The 16,705-nt window shown below is 40.5% G+C and overlaps 1 protein-coding gene and 1 long non-coding RNA gene across 10 annotated transcripts; one reads left to right on the top strand and one right to left on the bottom strand.

Moving 5' to 3' along the window:
* Positions 1-4,420: 4,420 nt before the first annotated feature.
* Positions 4,421-11,810, top strand: CBY3 (chibby family member 3). Of its 9 annotated transcripts, none has more exons than XM_079966504.1 (3): positions 7,801-7,998; positions 9,804-10,047; positions 11,171-11,810. In XM_079966504.1, exon 3 carries the CDS (start codon positions 11,225-11,227, stop codon positions 11,714-11,716), a length of 492 nt encoding a protein of 163 aa, XP_079822630.1. In that variant the 5' UTR covers positions 7,801-7,998; positions 9,804-10,047; positions 11,171-11,224; the 3' UTR covers positions 11,717-11,810. The 9 variants fall into 9 exon arrangements, with proteins under 9 accessions (XP_079822635.1, XP_079822636.1, XP_079822637.1 ...); XM_079966506.1 differs by lacking the exon at positions 9,804-10,047 and adding an exon at positions 10,311-10,385 and having other exon boundaries at positions 7,981-7,998; XM_079966509.1 differs by lacking the exons at positions 7,801-7,998; positions 9,804-10,047 and adding an exon at positions 4,421-4,875.
* LOC307210551 lies at positions 7,202-7,786 on the bottom strand. Its single transcript, XR_013836060.1, has 2 exons — positions 7,702-7,786; positions 7,202-7,589 (listed from the first exon to the last, which is right to left on the bottom strand). It is a non-coding gene; the product is annotated as an uncharacterized lncRNA (long non-coding RNA).
* Positions 11,811-16,705: the final 4,895 nt, after the last annotated feature.

Genomic DNA, 16,705 nt, shown 5'->3' with positions numbered 1-16,705 from the left:
CACCTCCCTTTTTTGTATTCCATTTAAAAAATTTGTTCAGCAAATCCGTACCCCCTTAGTTTACCCTTAATTGTTTATCCTCACATATTATAGCTTCAAATTTTCATCTAATCAATCGATTCTTACATATTCTTATTTTGCCTTATTGCTAGAACCACTTCATTTCATTCCAACATCATTAACATTCATTAATTTTAAAATATTTCTGTAGATAGATTTTAAATTTCTTCCAATCTTCTTCCACCGACTCTTCTCCCTGGTCTCGGATTCTGCCAGTCATTTCCGCCAATTCCATATAGTCCATTACTTGCATCTGCCATTCTTCCAAGGTGGGTAGGTCTTGTGTCTTCCAATGCTTTGCGATAAGTATTCTTGCTGCTGCTGTAGCGTAAAAAAAGAAAGTTCTATCCTTTGGCACCAATTGTCCGACCATGACCAGGAGAAAGGCCTCTGGTTTCTTCAGGAAAGTATATTTAAATACCTTTTTCATTTCATTATAGATCATCTCCCAGAAAGCCTTAATCCTTGGGCACGTCCACCAAAGGTGAAAGAATGTACCTTCAATCTCTTTACATTTCTAACATTTATTATCGGGCAAGTGATAGATTTTTGCAAGCTTGACTGGAGTCATGTACCACCTGCACTTCAGAACTCCCTGCCTATTGAGCTCAAGCAGGCACCTTCCCTGCGCTCTTTTTAGGCGCCTGCTAAAAACATTCTTGTTTAGACAAGCCTACCCAGATGCATAAAAAGTCGAGGTAATTTTAATTGCATTAGTATTAAAGGAGATGTGTGATTTTTTTCTTGATTTTACTTTTTTATCTTTTGAGAACTGCTTTGAGGGTTCCTACACACACACAATTAAGCAAAGTATAAATCTTACATAAATAAATCCATATAACGGTGTACGAAAAGCACACATACAAAATTATTGTGTACCTTTGGGACAGTTTTATCCACCACCTGTCTTTTAATTATTTGTTTTTTATATTTTATTTTCATAAATGAACAAGCATCTAACAGTATTAATGCATAGGTTTCATGGATTACTAAGAATGATGCTTCTGCTGAACTGGACTCTAGCCCAACAACAACAACAACAATAATTTATTATTTATTCCCCAGCCACTCTGGGCGGCTCCCAATCAAGTGTTAAAAACAGTACAGCATAAGAAACCTTATTCCATAATAAACTGGTTAATCTTTAAGCATACATATAGATATGGCTCCAAGGAAAGCTTTACAATTTTTCTGTTTGGTATCTGCTCAGTTTTGAAGGAAAGATAAGTCAAACAATCCATTTCAAGTGGGCAAACCAAGGAGAGCTCTCTTTGGGATACCTGAATACCCCACCTTCACGCCAGATGGCACTGTTCACAAAGGCACTGTCCTTGAACACTGTACATTGAACCAGTCCTTGAACCAAGTATCATTGGCACAATTGAACTTTTTTGTTTTGTAATTTGGGTATATCCAGATTTGGCACGATAAGCTGATAATCACATGAGGAGCTAGTTTAAGAAACAGTGTCTTACCTGCTCTTCTTGTTTAGCACCCACATTGGTTTTTTTATGCGCTTCAGACAAATCAGATTTTCTTAACTAAAGTACTGTATCCTGCTGTTTGTGTCAAAACTAAAACACAGACTACGCACGTCACCCAGCTTCCTGTTGGAATTTTCATTGGAAGCTTTGTTAGGGGCAAAAACATAATGTCTCTGATTGTAAGTCAACAAAAGCAAGAGCCTTCTGAAGCCGGTCAAGTTCTAGACTTGGACTGGGTAGGAGGTCTTGGATTATGGAATTTGGGTTGGAAAACCAAAAGCAGCTGCTGACAGAAAGTGGATAATAATTTAAATCACAGCATTTTTAAAGCACTTTTAATAAGCCTGAGGCTAAAACAACTTATGGTTTGTTATACAAATCTATTTAATGTGGGCTTATTAAATAAATAAATGGACATGGGTGGCGCTGTGGTCTAAACCACAGAGCCTAGGGCTTGCCGATCAGAAGGTTGGCGTTTCGAATCCCTGCAACCGGGTGAGCTCCCCATTGCTCGGTCCCTGCTCCTGCCAACCTAGCAGTTTGAAAGCACGTCAAAGTGCAAGTAGATAAATAGGTTTATCTGGCGGGCAGATAAATGGCATTTCCGTGCGCTGCTCTGGTTTGCCAGAAGCGGCTTAGTCATGCTGGCCACATGACCCGGAAGCTGTGGACAAACGCCGGCTCCCTCGCCCTGTAAAATGAGATGAGTGCCGCAACCCCAGAGTCGTCTGTGACTTAACAGTCAGGTGTTCCTTTACTTAAATAAATACTGTGCCTTATCTATAATAACCAATATTATTCCACCATTTCAATAGTCCTGCAATGGCAAAGTAGTTACTACAATTTTTTCTTCGGGAGTGGGGGATATTTTAGCAGTGTTTCCAGAATACTGTGATAAGGATAAGGTGGGTAGCAGCAGGCATACTGATTCAGTGTGCTCAGTATGTGTGCAAGATATATAAGACCTTTGCCAATTCTCATGGTGGTCACTATTAGATCGAAACACAGACGCAAAGATTAAAGGCATTAGGAATATGTGGTGTAGTCAAAACAAGGAGTTATCTAGAACTTGTTTTGCAAAACCTTGAATAAATCTGAAAGTTTATTGTGTAATGTTTAGCTAAACGTTGTGCAACTAACCATGGGCATAGCCAAGATTTTTGGGGGCGGGCACAGCTTGAGAATACTCACATGACCCATCAACAGACATTCAAACCCTATACCTCTCATGCTAATACTTGCCACTGGTACTAATGTATGTTTGTTCGGATTAAATCTGCAGGCTTTAATTAATCAACCAAAGCTTTGAATGGATGTTTATTGAATATTTTATAAACAAATACATAGCTTAGCAGGTCTTGAGTAAATCTAGCAGAGTTGAAATAGATAAAGAGTTTTTAATAGATAACAAATTGGATGATTAAAAAGATGTGGATTATGCGGAGTAGCAGAAAAGCAAAGGAACCAGGAAAAGGGTGGAAGGGAAGCCATATGTATATATGCTGTATTTGGTACGAAGTTGTAAGTGGGATGGGGGAGGCAGAGGGGGGTTAAGTATGCTCTCTGTTTCTGTTGTTGAAAATGCAAACAAACAAACAAACAAACAAAAAACAGACATTCAAACCCTATCCCTCTCATGCGAATACTTGCTGCTGGTATACTAATGTGCGGATTAAATCTGCAGCTTTTAATTAATCAACCAAAACTTTAAGCACAGATTCATCCCTTCTTGATTATTAGGTGTGGCTGAAAACAAGCAAAACTTAAGTTATTTTACATACCTGAAGGACTTGCCATTCTACAGGCTGTACAGATATCCTAGACTGAAGCTCCCTGCATCTCAACTAATCCTGAAGGGATAGCTTCTTTGGTAGATCATGAGACTGTTGATCTCAGGGTCCTGGGTTCCACATTGGGCAAAAAGATTCCTGTATTGCAGGGGATTGAACTGGATGACCCTAGTGGCCCCTTCTAATTGTCCCTGTCTTGTGGACCCTACAATTCTGTTATTCTAATGTGTTGAAGACCTTCTCGGTAGAAAAATGCCAGGTATCATATTTTTTAAAAAATAAGCTCATGTATGCACAATTCATATGTATATACATTCCTTCATTATAGACATTTTTTCCTTCCTATTGTTTTCTTATACTAACGTATATATTAAAAATCCATTTAATAAACTTAATAAATAATAAAATTATTTATTATTTAATAAGTAATAAAAATCCATTTAATAAATAAGAGATAATTGGTGAACAGCCCCAGCATATAGGAGTCATGTGAGTCATCTCTTACTTTAGCAGTCCTTTTGGCATTAAACATTAAATATTATGTAAACAAAACAATTTTAACAAAAAGGTATATCATGAAACTTTAGGTTTTCCCCCCTTAAAACAATAGTCCCTATGGGATTGTATCCATCTAAGCCATACTCAGAATAGAGCCACTCAAATCAATGGAGTTATGGAGTCCATTGATTTTAATGGATCTACTTTTAGTAGGGACGCGGGTGGCGCTGTGGGTAAAAGCCTCAGCGCCTAGGGCTTGCCGATCGAAAGGTCGGCGGTTCGAATCCCCGCAGCGGGGTGCGCTCCCGCTGCTCGGTCCCAGCGCCTGCCAACCTAGCAGTTCAAAAGCACCCTCGGGTGCAAGTAGATAAATAGGGACCGCTTTCTAGCGGGAAGGTAAACGGCGTTTCCGTGTGCAGCTCTGGCTTGCCAGAGCAGCTTCGTCACGCTAGCCACGTGACCCGGAAGTGTCTCCGGACAGCGCTGGCCCCTGGCCTCGAGTGAGATGGGCGCACAACCCCAGAGTCTGGCAAGACTGGCCCGTACGGGCAGGGGTACCTTTACCTTTACCTTTACTTTTAGTATGATTTACCTGGATACAGCCTATCGTTTTTAAGTTTCAGCTTTAATGGACAAAATGTGTGTGTTTGCCTCCAGAGTCACTAAACTTTTATAAGCACAAAGCAGGTAATATATTCACAAATTAACATTTAGTAAGCATCCAGTTTACAGACAGTAGCAATTTACACTCTACTATCAAGAGTGTTGAAGGCCTAATGAAATATCCTGAATCCTAGAGCTGTAATTTCAAAAGAATACAGGTCAGTATCTTGGATGCAGTGCATCTCATACTGAGCATCAATGTATTTCCCAGCATGTGAACAAATAGCCTGCCACTAGTGTGTGAAAAAAGCCTGCAGTGAAACCCCAAAGTAGCAATGGAAATGAGTCTACTTGAAGCTACTCTTTGTGATGCAGATGTGTTACACAGGTTGCCATAGTAGCTGCATCCATAACAAAAGGGAGCCAGCTGCAGGGCAGAAGTAGGTCAGACTGGTCTAAATAATACTCACTTTGATCAGAAAAAGCACATCCAGATCAGTGAGGGAAAGAAGAGGAGAAATGGGAAGGCTAGAGACAAGAGTTAAGGATGGAAACCTATGATGTTAAAAAAAAGAGAAAGAGAAAAGGTTTCTTGTTCTCTTCAGTCCAAGAAACAAATTCAGAGGCAATCTTTTAACTGGACATTTATATTAAGTTTGTCTTAAGACAGAGCTAAAGCAGTGTGCAATTGGGTAGTAAGCGGCCCAACTCCATTTTGTTTCTAGAGGGGTCTAAATCCTCTCACAGTTAACAGCCCAATCCAATGCGCAGTTTACTTGAAGCATATCTGACTAAATTTAATGGGACTTCCTCCCAGGTGAGTGTGCACAGGTTTGCACTCCAATTCTCTTCTGACCCACTTTGGTCTGTGACCAAAAGATTTAGGCTCTAACTAGCTCTGACAGTGATTTGACTTTTGCGTAAGATTTCTAAGCATTCCCAAATAAATATATAGTTTGGGTTGTACGTGATCTAAAGCAGAGAAGTGTCAGTCAGGAGGTGGGTGCTGAATATTTTCCCCAGCTATGGTTTTGTCCAAAAGCTGCTTTGCCGTGACCAGTTTTCTCCAAACAGTGCTTGCTTGTAAGGAAGGGGATCCTAGGGCTCCTTCAGACAACCTGTTTATCCAGCATTCATCCTGATTTGGTTGCACAAAGCTTTCACAATGCTTAGACAATGTCTGGTCTTTGGTGTGCATTTTGTTCTGATTTGTTTATGGGGAACTTATATGATAATGAGCTTTCATTCTGCTTTGCTTGTTGGGTGTTTACACATCTTCCCATTAATAATTTGTTCATCCACACTTTCCCCATTTCTTTCCAAACTGAAAAGTATGGATTTTTTTAAATGCTAGGGTGACTTCAGTCCACTTTGATTATGCAAAACTAAAGCTCCCACAAAATACTGAGATTGGTATTCAACTGAGGCCCAATCTCCACTATACATTATAAGTACACTTATTGCCATGCCACTTTAATCAGTCATTACTTCCTCCAAAGAATCCTGGGAAGTGTAGTTTGTTAAGGGTGCTGAGAGTTATTAGGGGATCCCCAATTTTCTAGGGCTTGCCGATCGCATGGTCGGCGGTTCAAATCCCCGTGGCGGGGTGAGCTCCCGTCGTTTGGTCCCAGCTCCTGCCCACCTAGCAGTTCGAAAGCACCCTAAAGTGCAAGTAGATAAATAGGTACCGCTTTCTAGCGGGAAGGTAAACGGCGTTTCCGTGTGCTGCGCTGGTGCTAGCTCGCCAGAGCAGCTTCGTCACGCTGGCCACGTGACCCGGAAGTGTCTCCAGACAGCGCTAGCCCCCGGCCTCTTAAGTGAGATGGGCGCACAACCCTAGAGTTGGACACGACTGGCCCGTACGGGCAGGGGTACCTTTACCTTTACTAATTTTCTCAAAGAGCTACAGTTCCCAAAGTGGTTTAACAATCTCTCCCCCCAGGGAGATCTAAGAACTGTAGTACTGAGAAGCACATAGGGAGTCTCCTAATAACTCTCAGCATCCTTAGCAAACTACAGTTTCCAGGATTCTTTGGGGGAAGACATGACTGCTCAAAGTGGCATGATACCATAGATGAGTTTTACTCAGAGTATACTTCTTAAATTAATGGGCCTGATTTAATAATGTTAATTAATTTCAATGGGTCTACTCTACTCCATTCTGGTCTAACACTAAAGAAGATCCTTAAAGCCATGTGGGTAGCTGGAGTGACCAGCTCAGAGCTCCCTGCATACTGAAATCCACATAGAGAGATAACAAAGGTTATGTGACCCATTTCATCTCAAGGAAATGATGACATGGGCTTAGCCTGATAGAGCAGCTTTCTCTATTGTTTAACCTCTTCATGCGCTAATTAGATTCAAACATGCTGGAATCCTACAGATTGTTCTCTGACTTACTCCATACATTTCCTAATAATGACCTTTGAATTCCCTACACCTTGAAGTACGGTAGTTGCGTGAAAGCTACTATATTGTATGAAGTTGGTTTTGAAAATGAATGTAACATCAGAGAGTTGGGACCTTATAACACGCTTTAAGCTTTCCAACTAAGTATCTTAGGGAATATACAGAAAGATAAAGATATATGCAGGAAATATACTCAAAGAACATATTAATTGCTACATTTGCACAATACATCCTTGTGTCAAATATGAACCAGCAGCCTGCATTTTTAAAAATTAAATACTTAATTTTGCATTTTCAAAAATACATCTAACAGGAACCCCCCTCCCTCCAGACAATCCAATAATGTTATTTTTCCCCCCAGTTAGCTAAGTAACAGGTAAGTTTGTAAATACTTCAGCCATTCATTTTGATCTCTGTTCAGATCAAGGGTACTGTATCTTGCATGTCTTCCTAACAGGTTATTCCAACATGAACCATTTGTTGATGGTAAGAAGTGGCAATACAGCAACCCTCTCTTTTCTAGCATGTTGAATAAACGTATGCCAAACTGTTCCAAAGTCCTCCTTGCCTTTTATATTCTGCAGTGCTCCAGTTGTTTTGTCATTTTCTCCATTAGGGCTACTTTTCATAGTCGACCCCACCATGTCTCTAAATTCAGGTTGGTAGCCGTCTTCCAATGTTGGGTAGTTAGCTACTAGCCACAATCATCAAGAAGGTTAGGAAGTCTTTTAATATTAAATCTATACTGTCACCAGTAATGAACAGGTTATTGTACAAATGTTCAATATATTGATTTATTAATTAATTCTGAGTACTTTGCCCAGTACAGGTGCCATATATGTAAATAGTTAACTCACCTGTTTGTTTTAATCAGCTCAAGCTAAACACTGAGCTGATTGCTGACAGCAGTGAAGCACAGATACGCACATCAGGGTGTCTACTACCTACAAAAATATGATTGGCCAAAGTAAGAAAAGTAATTGTGAGACACTGCAAACCACATGATGACATGAGGCAATCAACATGATGTCAGGCACAATTTTTGCATGTGTTACTGAAAAGCAACAAACAGATTATTTCCCATGCCCAACTTGTTCATTTCTGAGGTTTCAACAGAAGCAAAAAATTAAGTGACTGCAACAAAGTACTGTCTGGTGAGCAGAGTATTTTGAGAAACAGAAGAAAATGTTTTTTTAATGGCTGGTGGGTGACCTGCCTCCATATGTTTGTTAGAAAGCCTTTTAATAGGTGTGGCAAGGTTGTGACGGGTTAAATTAGGAGAAATGCCTCAGATAAAACAATGCATCCTTATTAAACTGAGATCCAAACTGCAGGCTGTAGCCAATGTTAGCCCTATTCAGAGTAGACCCATTGAAACATTGGCTAACCTAAGTGAATAGAAGATAGTTGACTTCAACCCGGCATTTCTTTAATATTTCCCTTAATTTTATTCCACTGGTGCGTACGTGTGCTAACTTCAGCAGCTCCTATGGCTGCACTGAGTTCCACAGAATACTGTACAGTGGGAAGACGGAATTTCTTCACATCCACCAGAGTAGCTCACTGGTCCTATTGCCATGAAATGACATGCTATTTTACTAGCATAAGGTTAATGAGTCATATGTTGACATTTGTGTCAAGCTCACTAAAGTCTTTTTTTTTTTTAATTTATTAAAATTTTCCAAAATAAAAAGGAAAGATAGAAAGAAAAGACAAATATAGTTTACACTTAATTTCAATAACATCTTTCCCGGACTTCCCCCTCCCCTCCCCCTCTTGTATTCCATTCCCTTAAATTGATTCCACAAATTCTTACCCCAAATTTTAAAGCCTTATTATAATTTTAACTAACCCATTTATTCCAAATTAATTTATCTTATTTATCTTAATTAACCATTTCCCCTTATATTTTATATAATTCCCTAAGATCGACCCCATTTCCCTTCCACGAATTCCCCTATTTTCCAACAACAGACAAGAAAAAAAAAAGAAAAGAGAGAAAAAATATGTAATTTTACAGCCTTTGGGTCCCCCCCCCCCCATTCCCCGGTTCCGATCCCCAAAATTCATCCATTGTCTACTGCCAGCCTGGTGCATCCACGTCTATATCTCAGCTCCACTTTGCCGTCTTTTGATAGCTTTTAATTTCAAAAAGTCCAATCTCGGAGAAACTCTCAAAAATGATCATTCTTCTTCCATCCAGACCTCTGTGTTTAAGAGTCTAACTCAAATTCTGTTTCTTGATCCTTTTAAAGTCTGGATGTTCCAACACTAAAGTCTTGGCCCTAGAGGCAGTTGGCTTTCTTAGGGCTAGGGGGAGGCAAGTTAAGGGGAAAATGCATTTGTATGACTTTCTTAATTGAGGAAATGATCCAGGTCAGACTCATTTAACTTTTTTTAAAAATTATCCAATGGGGTAAATGGTCTTCTCATGCTGCTACTAGGATCCATGTTCCAAATTCTATCGAGTTGTTGCATGGAGGTGCTAGTGATTTGAGCAACGGCAATCCCTCAAGTCAATGTTCTATTTTACATCAATCCCTTGCTGTTATTTACGTGGAATAGGACTTAGGCAAGGAAGAGAAAAGGCAGCAGGGGGGAGGGGGGAGGGAATGGGAAGGTGTTGGTGATGTGACAATGGCACTGCCAGCCCATGTGAAGCTGGGTTATTATATGACTGCTATCTGTGCTCATTAATAATATCATCCACTGATACTGGAGAGGAGATAGGTCAATGGCAGGGATGAGGAATCTTATTTATAATACTTCTATACCTGCCTCTCATCATAAGGTCCCAGGACAGGTTACAATATAATTACATAATTAAAAACAAGTAAAACAGTTTATTCAATGAGAAAAAAGCAAAAAAATCCAAACAGCATTGTATAGACACTGTGTATAGACACAGAGATATTTGGAGTACAACATCCATTATCCCTATTGTGTTTCTGGACTACAGATTCCATTATACCTGACCACTGGGCATTCTGGCTGGAGCTGATACGGGCTGGAATCCAACAACACCTAGAAGTCTACAGGTTCCCCATCTCCCCATTGCAATACACCGGATAACAGTCATTCACTTACCCCTGATACTTCTGTAAGGGAAGGAGCTGGAGGGTCCTCTAAACAGATATTTCTCAGCATCCTTACTGAACTACAATTCCCAGAATTATTAGGAGGAAGCCATGCATGCTAAACTGGTATGAAACCAAAGTAACTATGAGATATACTTATGCTCCCCAACCCCCGGTAATATTGGTGGCAGGCACTAGTTGAATAAAATGTAATTCCACTGTATTTTCTCAGGTGCTGGAGCATAAACTTTACACAACCCAAATACCAAATAGTGTTGTTGTGTTTACTCAGTTTGTCCTAAATGAAATGGGGGCCACCACAAGGAAAACGTCTTTGACAAGCAATTGCTAACTTGGGGATCTGCCTCTTTCCACATGCTTATGACTAGGTATGATCCTCAATGAAGGGATTTCTGTGGGTCTCTCTACTCCCTGATGCTAGACGAGACATGATATGCCTTGGGGTAGGTCCTCTTTCGTTGTGGTGCTCCACATTTAGAACTTGCTTCCCAAAGGAAGTATTAAATTTTTGGCTGAAGACTTTTTAAAATGTGCCCAGACTTTTAAATAGGTTAAGGTTGACTTATGGGTCAATCTGTCTTTTTTTTTTTTTAAGGATTATATTAATCATTATCAATAATGCATCCCTTGGGAGGTTGTATACCAGAAAAACAATATATAAATTATTCAGAAAAACAAATAAAAACTACTCTGAAAATTTATTATTCCAAAAATGAAACCATCTGTTGTAAAAATTAAGATCATACCAGCAAGAATAAGTCTTCCTGTAAGAAAATGATTTAAATCAAGTCTTACTAGTGATTTAAATCAAGCCTTATTGACTAGTAATTTAAATTGAGATTTAAATCAATTTGATTTAAATCAAATCCACCCTGGGTGTAATTATATCCCCTTCTGCTAGGAGGGGCAACATTTTATTTCTTTAAAAGGCCCAATGGCAAATAATAAATAAAACACACACACACCCTTCTGCCCTGGTGTGCATCAACCAGAAGGGCTTAGGAAGTGGCAGGTTCTCCACCACAGAAGCTCCTCACTATCACCTTAGGATTGCACTGTTTTGCAATAGTTACCCTGACAATTTATCTCCCTGTCATTCATCCCCTCAATGTCATAGTGTAGATATTGATTTTCTGCTTCTTGTTGGTTGTTGTTGTTTTCATTTTAGCAACGCCATATAATATCTCTGCTCCTCTGTAACACTGCACATGTTGGCTTTCTGTTCCAGAACTTTCTTCTGTAGGACTCTTATTGACATCCTCCATCCCTAGCTCTCCTCATCATGGAAACCATTTCTCAAATTCTGCAGGATGTGCGCGATTACTGGGCTGACCATTTTTCTCAAAGATTTCTACCCAGGCGGCCAACACTTCGCCAAACAACCTCTTTGTCCACTTACTATCTGTTGGACTACAAAACCCGGCAAGCTGAACTAGGGATGGATTACGGCCCTCCAAGTACACAGCTGAACAAAGCCAAGTTTGTCTTCCAGGGGGGTGCGTGGCAGGGTGATGGTGTCCCTCCGCAGATGCCCTTACTACAGTTATATTCCTCCTCCTCTCATCATGATAAGGAATCACCCAACAAGGCCCTGAAGAAAGCAAACAAAGCTCTACTGGAAGAGAACAATTACTTGAAGCTGCAGCTTGAGCTGCTAATGGACATGCTGACAGAGACCACAGCACGACTACACTCAGTAGAGAAAAAGCTGGACATGACTTCATGGCACCCAAAGATTAAGAAGCCAAGCAAGGTGCTGATGCTCCGGTCTTAATAAACATCTTGGACCCAAGACCAGAGAGAATTGTATTTCTGAAGAAGTTTGCCTTCCCATGTCCAGACATTAAATAAAATCTTGAAGAAAATGATTTTGTTTGATGGATCAATATTTTTTTTATTGCTCCATTCCCTGTAATAGCACATGGTTTTTATATTTTGATCTAAGGATCATAACTGAAACCAGCCACAAATATACCTGATCTCTTTTTCCTACTTACAATATCCTCGATAGAGCCTGCCTCTTAAAAGCCAACTTACATCTGTGATTCAAAGTATCCTAGCCCATTATATGTTATCCCAACTGACAGGCTATATTTCATGGCTATCACTGAAATAATTCTACTGCTGAATTATAATATTCTCTCCCATCCATCTCACACTTCATTTCTATGTACTGCAATGTGTAATCACAGAAGTCCAGAGCTATCAGAAACAATACATGAACTGCATTATAATGAACTGCATGATACTGTTTTTGACTGATTACTTGGATGAGATAGAATTGCTTGCAAAACTCCTTGAGCTGCTGGAAGACAATGCTACACCAATTTGGGCAGAGTGGGGGGAGAGAGAAATCACACTGTCATTTCTCCAGTGCAAAGGGAGAAATAATGTGGGGCTTGGAGCATGGTAGGGAATAAATGGAAGCTAGTTGGAATCTTATGCTTACTTGTGGCTGGTGTTCAAGAATGAAATGTTACACATGCAAAAGAGGCAATGTAATTTAAATTGTCTGAATGGAGAGCCACATACAACTAAATCTAACCTTTACCCTCCCTTTCCACCCCCACCAACACCAGAGGACAGGACTCCTAGTAATTCGGTGGTCAGTTACAGCACAGCAGCATGGATCCAGCAGGGGAACATCTTAATGTATCAAAATGTGCAGTGTGGGTAGAGAACTGGGAGTAAGAAGTGGGAACAATTTTTGGCTGGGCCTTTTGCAAAAAGGTAGCTTGCACAACTAACAAGCACACATAACGTGATAATCATGATAATCGTGGGCATAGCCGGGGGGGGCTGCTCTCCAAGTCAAGTAAATCAATAAGAAAACTTAACAAAAAAACATAACATGAAGCCTCAACCCCCCAACATAAATCCTGGCTACATCAATGATGATAGGCAGATAGCACCCTAACCTAAAGCACTTACTTGTCAGCAACAATAAATCACAGAGCAGGCACACAAACACTGGACCAGTATCTACTTAGGCAACACTATTACAAAACACCATGTCAGTCACAACATCAAGGGTTCAATCATCTGCTCACCTTCCAATGTGATATCGGTCAGCAATGCCTTTCTGCATTCTCTATGGAATGAACAGGCCGGTATTGAAGTAAAATAAATTATTACAGATCAGAAAGAGTGGTCTTTGGGGGGGGGGGGGAGAGCATTTCAGCATCTGTGGATATTCTGAGTTTAAATGGGCCATTCTTGAACAGAAGAATTTCAGAGGGAGTGTGAAACAGCAGGACTACAATTTCTTAATAAATCCTAATGCCTGTAGCCTGAATCAAGATAATAGTTCCCCCCCCCACTACATGTGTTAATTAGTTCAGTGCTGGAATGTCCATGTTACCATTAATGCTGCTTTGAACAACTTGGTCATGCCTCCATGACCTTCTAGCAGCTCCACCAAGTCCAGTGGGCACCAGCCACCACTGACTAGGGGCCTCAAAAACTGAAAGTGGCCCAGGTCTCCTTGGGAGGGCCTAGCTACAGCACGTGTGGTAAACCCAGTAGTTGGCCTGCTCCATTTCTAAACCTCATAACATTCCATATAAAGGCAGGCAGATACAGCTGTTGAGTTGGCCCAGGAGAAAAGAACGTGCTGTCAAATCCACTTTTCCTGGCAGAATTGCTACAGAAGAAACTTTCACAAATATATAAATCCAAATCTAATCAGTAACACTATAGTGCACGTCAATATTTTATTATAATTTACTCAAAAGCTCTTCCCCCACTTTGGTCTTTGTGACAACCGCTTCTTTTTTTTACCTTCATCCCTGGGGTTATACAACATTTCACTGGAAACGTTCTTACTTGGAAAATTATATGTTGATACTTTAAACTTATCTTTTGCTGACTTGGCTTCGAGCAGCGGCTTCTGCCTCTTTGCCATTTCAGATAAGTAGCAGCTCTTATCAAATCATCTGCAGCTGTTTTAAATGGTATTAGGGTTGCTCTTTGCTATGAACAGAATGGGCATATGGCAAAGTTGCTGAAAGCCAGAAGGTGAAGCTAGAAGGACAGTGCCAGTTCCCTCAATATTCAAGGCTGTATTTCAGATATATTTTCCAATCTGTGGTTCTGTTACTGTACAGTACTTCAGAAACTGGTAACATCCCCCCCCCCCCTCATACTGGTACAGTATACAACATTCAATATGCTTTGTTTTATATTTTCTTCATTATTTCTAGTGCATTGCATACCTTGTTGATACAAATGGATAAACAGATTGTTGCAGTTTATTTAGAAGAAAAACTAGCAAAAGATATGTAGAAATCCAGTTTATCTTTCAACTAATCAGACAACTTCTAATATAATTCACCACTGTATGCCATTAGTCCCTTTGGATATTTTTTAAAAAGAAAACTAGTGGGGATTATCCAGCCAAAATTAAGCACTCTTTAGGTTGGAAGTAAGTCTAATTGAAGTCTAATTATTCAGCCTTATGTGCAGGCAAATCAACAGCTAGAAGTATGCATCATAAGCAGGGAGTTCCAGAATGTAGGAGCTGTCATGCTAATGGAACCAATATTTTAGCCTACTTCACTTTGCTAGAATATTCAGCTTGATAAAAAGTTCTGGAGACTCAAAAACTTTTGTTACCTTTTGGTTCATCATAATACTTAAAAATAACCCCTAGCTACAAAAGCAAATGTATATTACCGGTACCTCTCCCCCTCCTTAGCTGATTTAGTGGGTTTTTTCTTTAATAAAATGTTTTTTTATGTGGCTCACAGAAAATTGGTAAATTGCACCATAGGAGTCATCATCATCATCATCATCATCATCTCTGCTGTTAAATAAGCTTTGTTTCTGCACATCTCCACTGCCCTATATACAGCTCTTTGCCCTATACAGCAGTATAATTAGAGACTCACACTTCACGTGAGGGATACTAAGAAGCAAAGTAGAACTCATACTAGACCAGGCTTCCTCAACCTTGGCCCTCAAGATGTTTTTTGGCCTACAACTCCCATGGTCCCTAGTTAGCAGGACCAGTGGTCAGGGATGATGGGAATTGTAGTCTCAAAACATCTGGAGGGCCGAGGTTGAGGAAGCCTGTACTAGACTAATAATTTACCTCTTATGCCTTAAAATGCTTTCCTTTTCTAATTTTCTGTGACTCGCATGGATTGTTTCACAGCCAAAATTTGTAAAAATAAGGAATAAGAATAAAAAATTATTACAGTGGTGCCTCGCAAGATGAAAAGAATCCGTTCCGCGATTCTCTTCGTCTAGCGGTTTTTTCGTCTTGCGAAGCAAGCCCATTGACGGCTTAGTGGATTAGCGCTATTAGCGGCTTAGCGGCTTTTAACGGCTTTTAGCGGCTTATCAGCTTAGCAGATAAGCGGATAAGCGGCTTAGAAAAAGGGGGGGAAGGGGGAAAAAGTCGGAAAAACTCGCAAGACATTTCGTTTTGCGAAGCAAGCCCATAGGGAAATTCGTTTTGCGAAGCGCCTCCAAAATGGAAAACCCTTTCGTCTAGCGGGTTTTTCGTCTTGCGAGGCATTCGTCTTGCGGGGCACCACTGTATTTATACCCTGCCCATCTGCCTGGGTTTTCCCAGCCATTCTGGGCTCCTCCCACAAAAATATTAAACAGAATAAAACTTCAAACATTAAAAACTTCCCTAAACAGATGTCTTCTAAAGATCAGATAGTTGTTTATTTCCTTGACATCTGGTGGGAGGGCGTTCCACAGGGTGGGTGTCACCACCAAGAAGGCCCTCTGCCTGGTTCCCTGTAACCTCATTTCGCAGTGATGGACCCGCCAGAAGGCCCTCGATGCTGGACCTCAGTGTCTGGGCTGAACGATGGGGGTAGAGATGCTCTTTCAGGTATACTGGACCAAGGCTGTTCAGGGCTTTAAAGGTCAGCATCAACACTTTGAATTGTGGTTGGAAACATACTGGGAGCCAATGTAAGTCTTTCAGGACCGGTGTTATGCGGTCTTGGTGGCCACTCCCAGTCACCAGTCTAGCTGCCACATTCTGGATTAGTTGCAGTTTCCGGGCTACCTTCAAAGGTAGCCCCATGTAGAGTGCACTGCAGTAGTTCAAGTGGAAGATAACTACAGCAAGGGGGAGAGGACGGAACCCTGAGGCACCCCACACCCAGGGGTCCGAACACTCATCCCCCAACATCACTTTCTGAACACTTTCTGAATGTTTTTAAAAGGAGTATCTGCTATCAAACTCTGTTGGATAGAATATTTTGCACCAAATATGTCTGACAAGTGCTCTGATGGGACAGCCTTTTAAAATATTAAACTAAGGGACAGGGTTTTTTTTATATAAAAAAGCAAAACAATAAAACATCAGCCTGAGTACAATGAATTCAACCTCTGATTTCTCTCATACTTGCTAGGAATCATGGCTATATCACATACCATCTGAGTCTTTCCAGAATGAGCTCTGCATGATCAGAGGAGAGACACATCCTACCCTGTTTGATGTATAAGAAAAAGAGGAACCAGATCTTCACAAAGTTATCCTGTTTTTCCCACTATGTCTTTCTCCTTGATGATAATGCTACCTGCCACATGAATAAAACCTGCATGGTACACTTTCCTACCATCTTCCAATGCTTTGCTCTCTTCATATGTGCTGCTACTAGGAGGTGCAGCCACCAGGTCCTTGCAAATAATTGACCCCCCCTTACATTCTTTTACCTCCTGAATTCTTTAAGAGATAACCCTAAGATTGCAATCCCATACAAACTTACTTAGCGATAAGGCCCACTGAAATTCATGT

The sequence above is a fragment of the Podarcis cretensis genome (genome assembly GCF_951804945.1).
Source record: "Podarcis cretensis genome assembly, chromosome: 2".
Lineage (NCBI taxonomy): Eukaryota > Metazoa > Chordata > Lepidosauria > Squamata > Lacertidae > Podarcis > Podarcis cretensis.
Note: the sequence above shows the minus strand (reverse complement) of the source record. Positions and strands in the feature narration are given on the sequence as shown.

Excerpts from the sequence above, each read along its gene's own strand:
- CBY3 (XM_079966509.1), top strand. The coding sequence starts at position 11,225 with ATGGAAACCATTTCTCAAATTCTGCAGGATGTGCGCGATTACTGGGCT.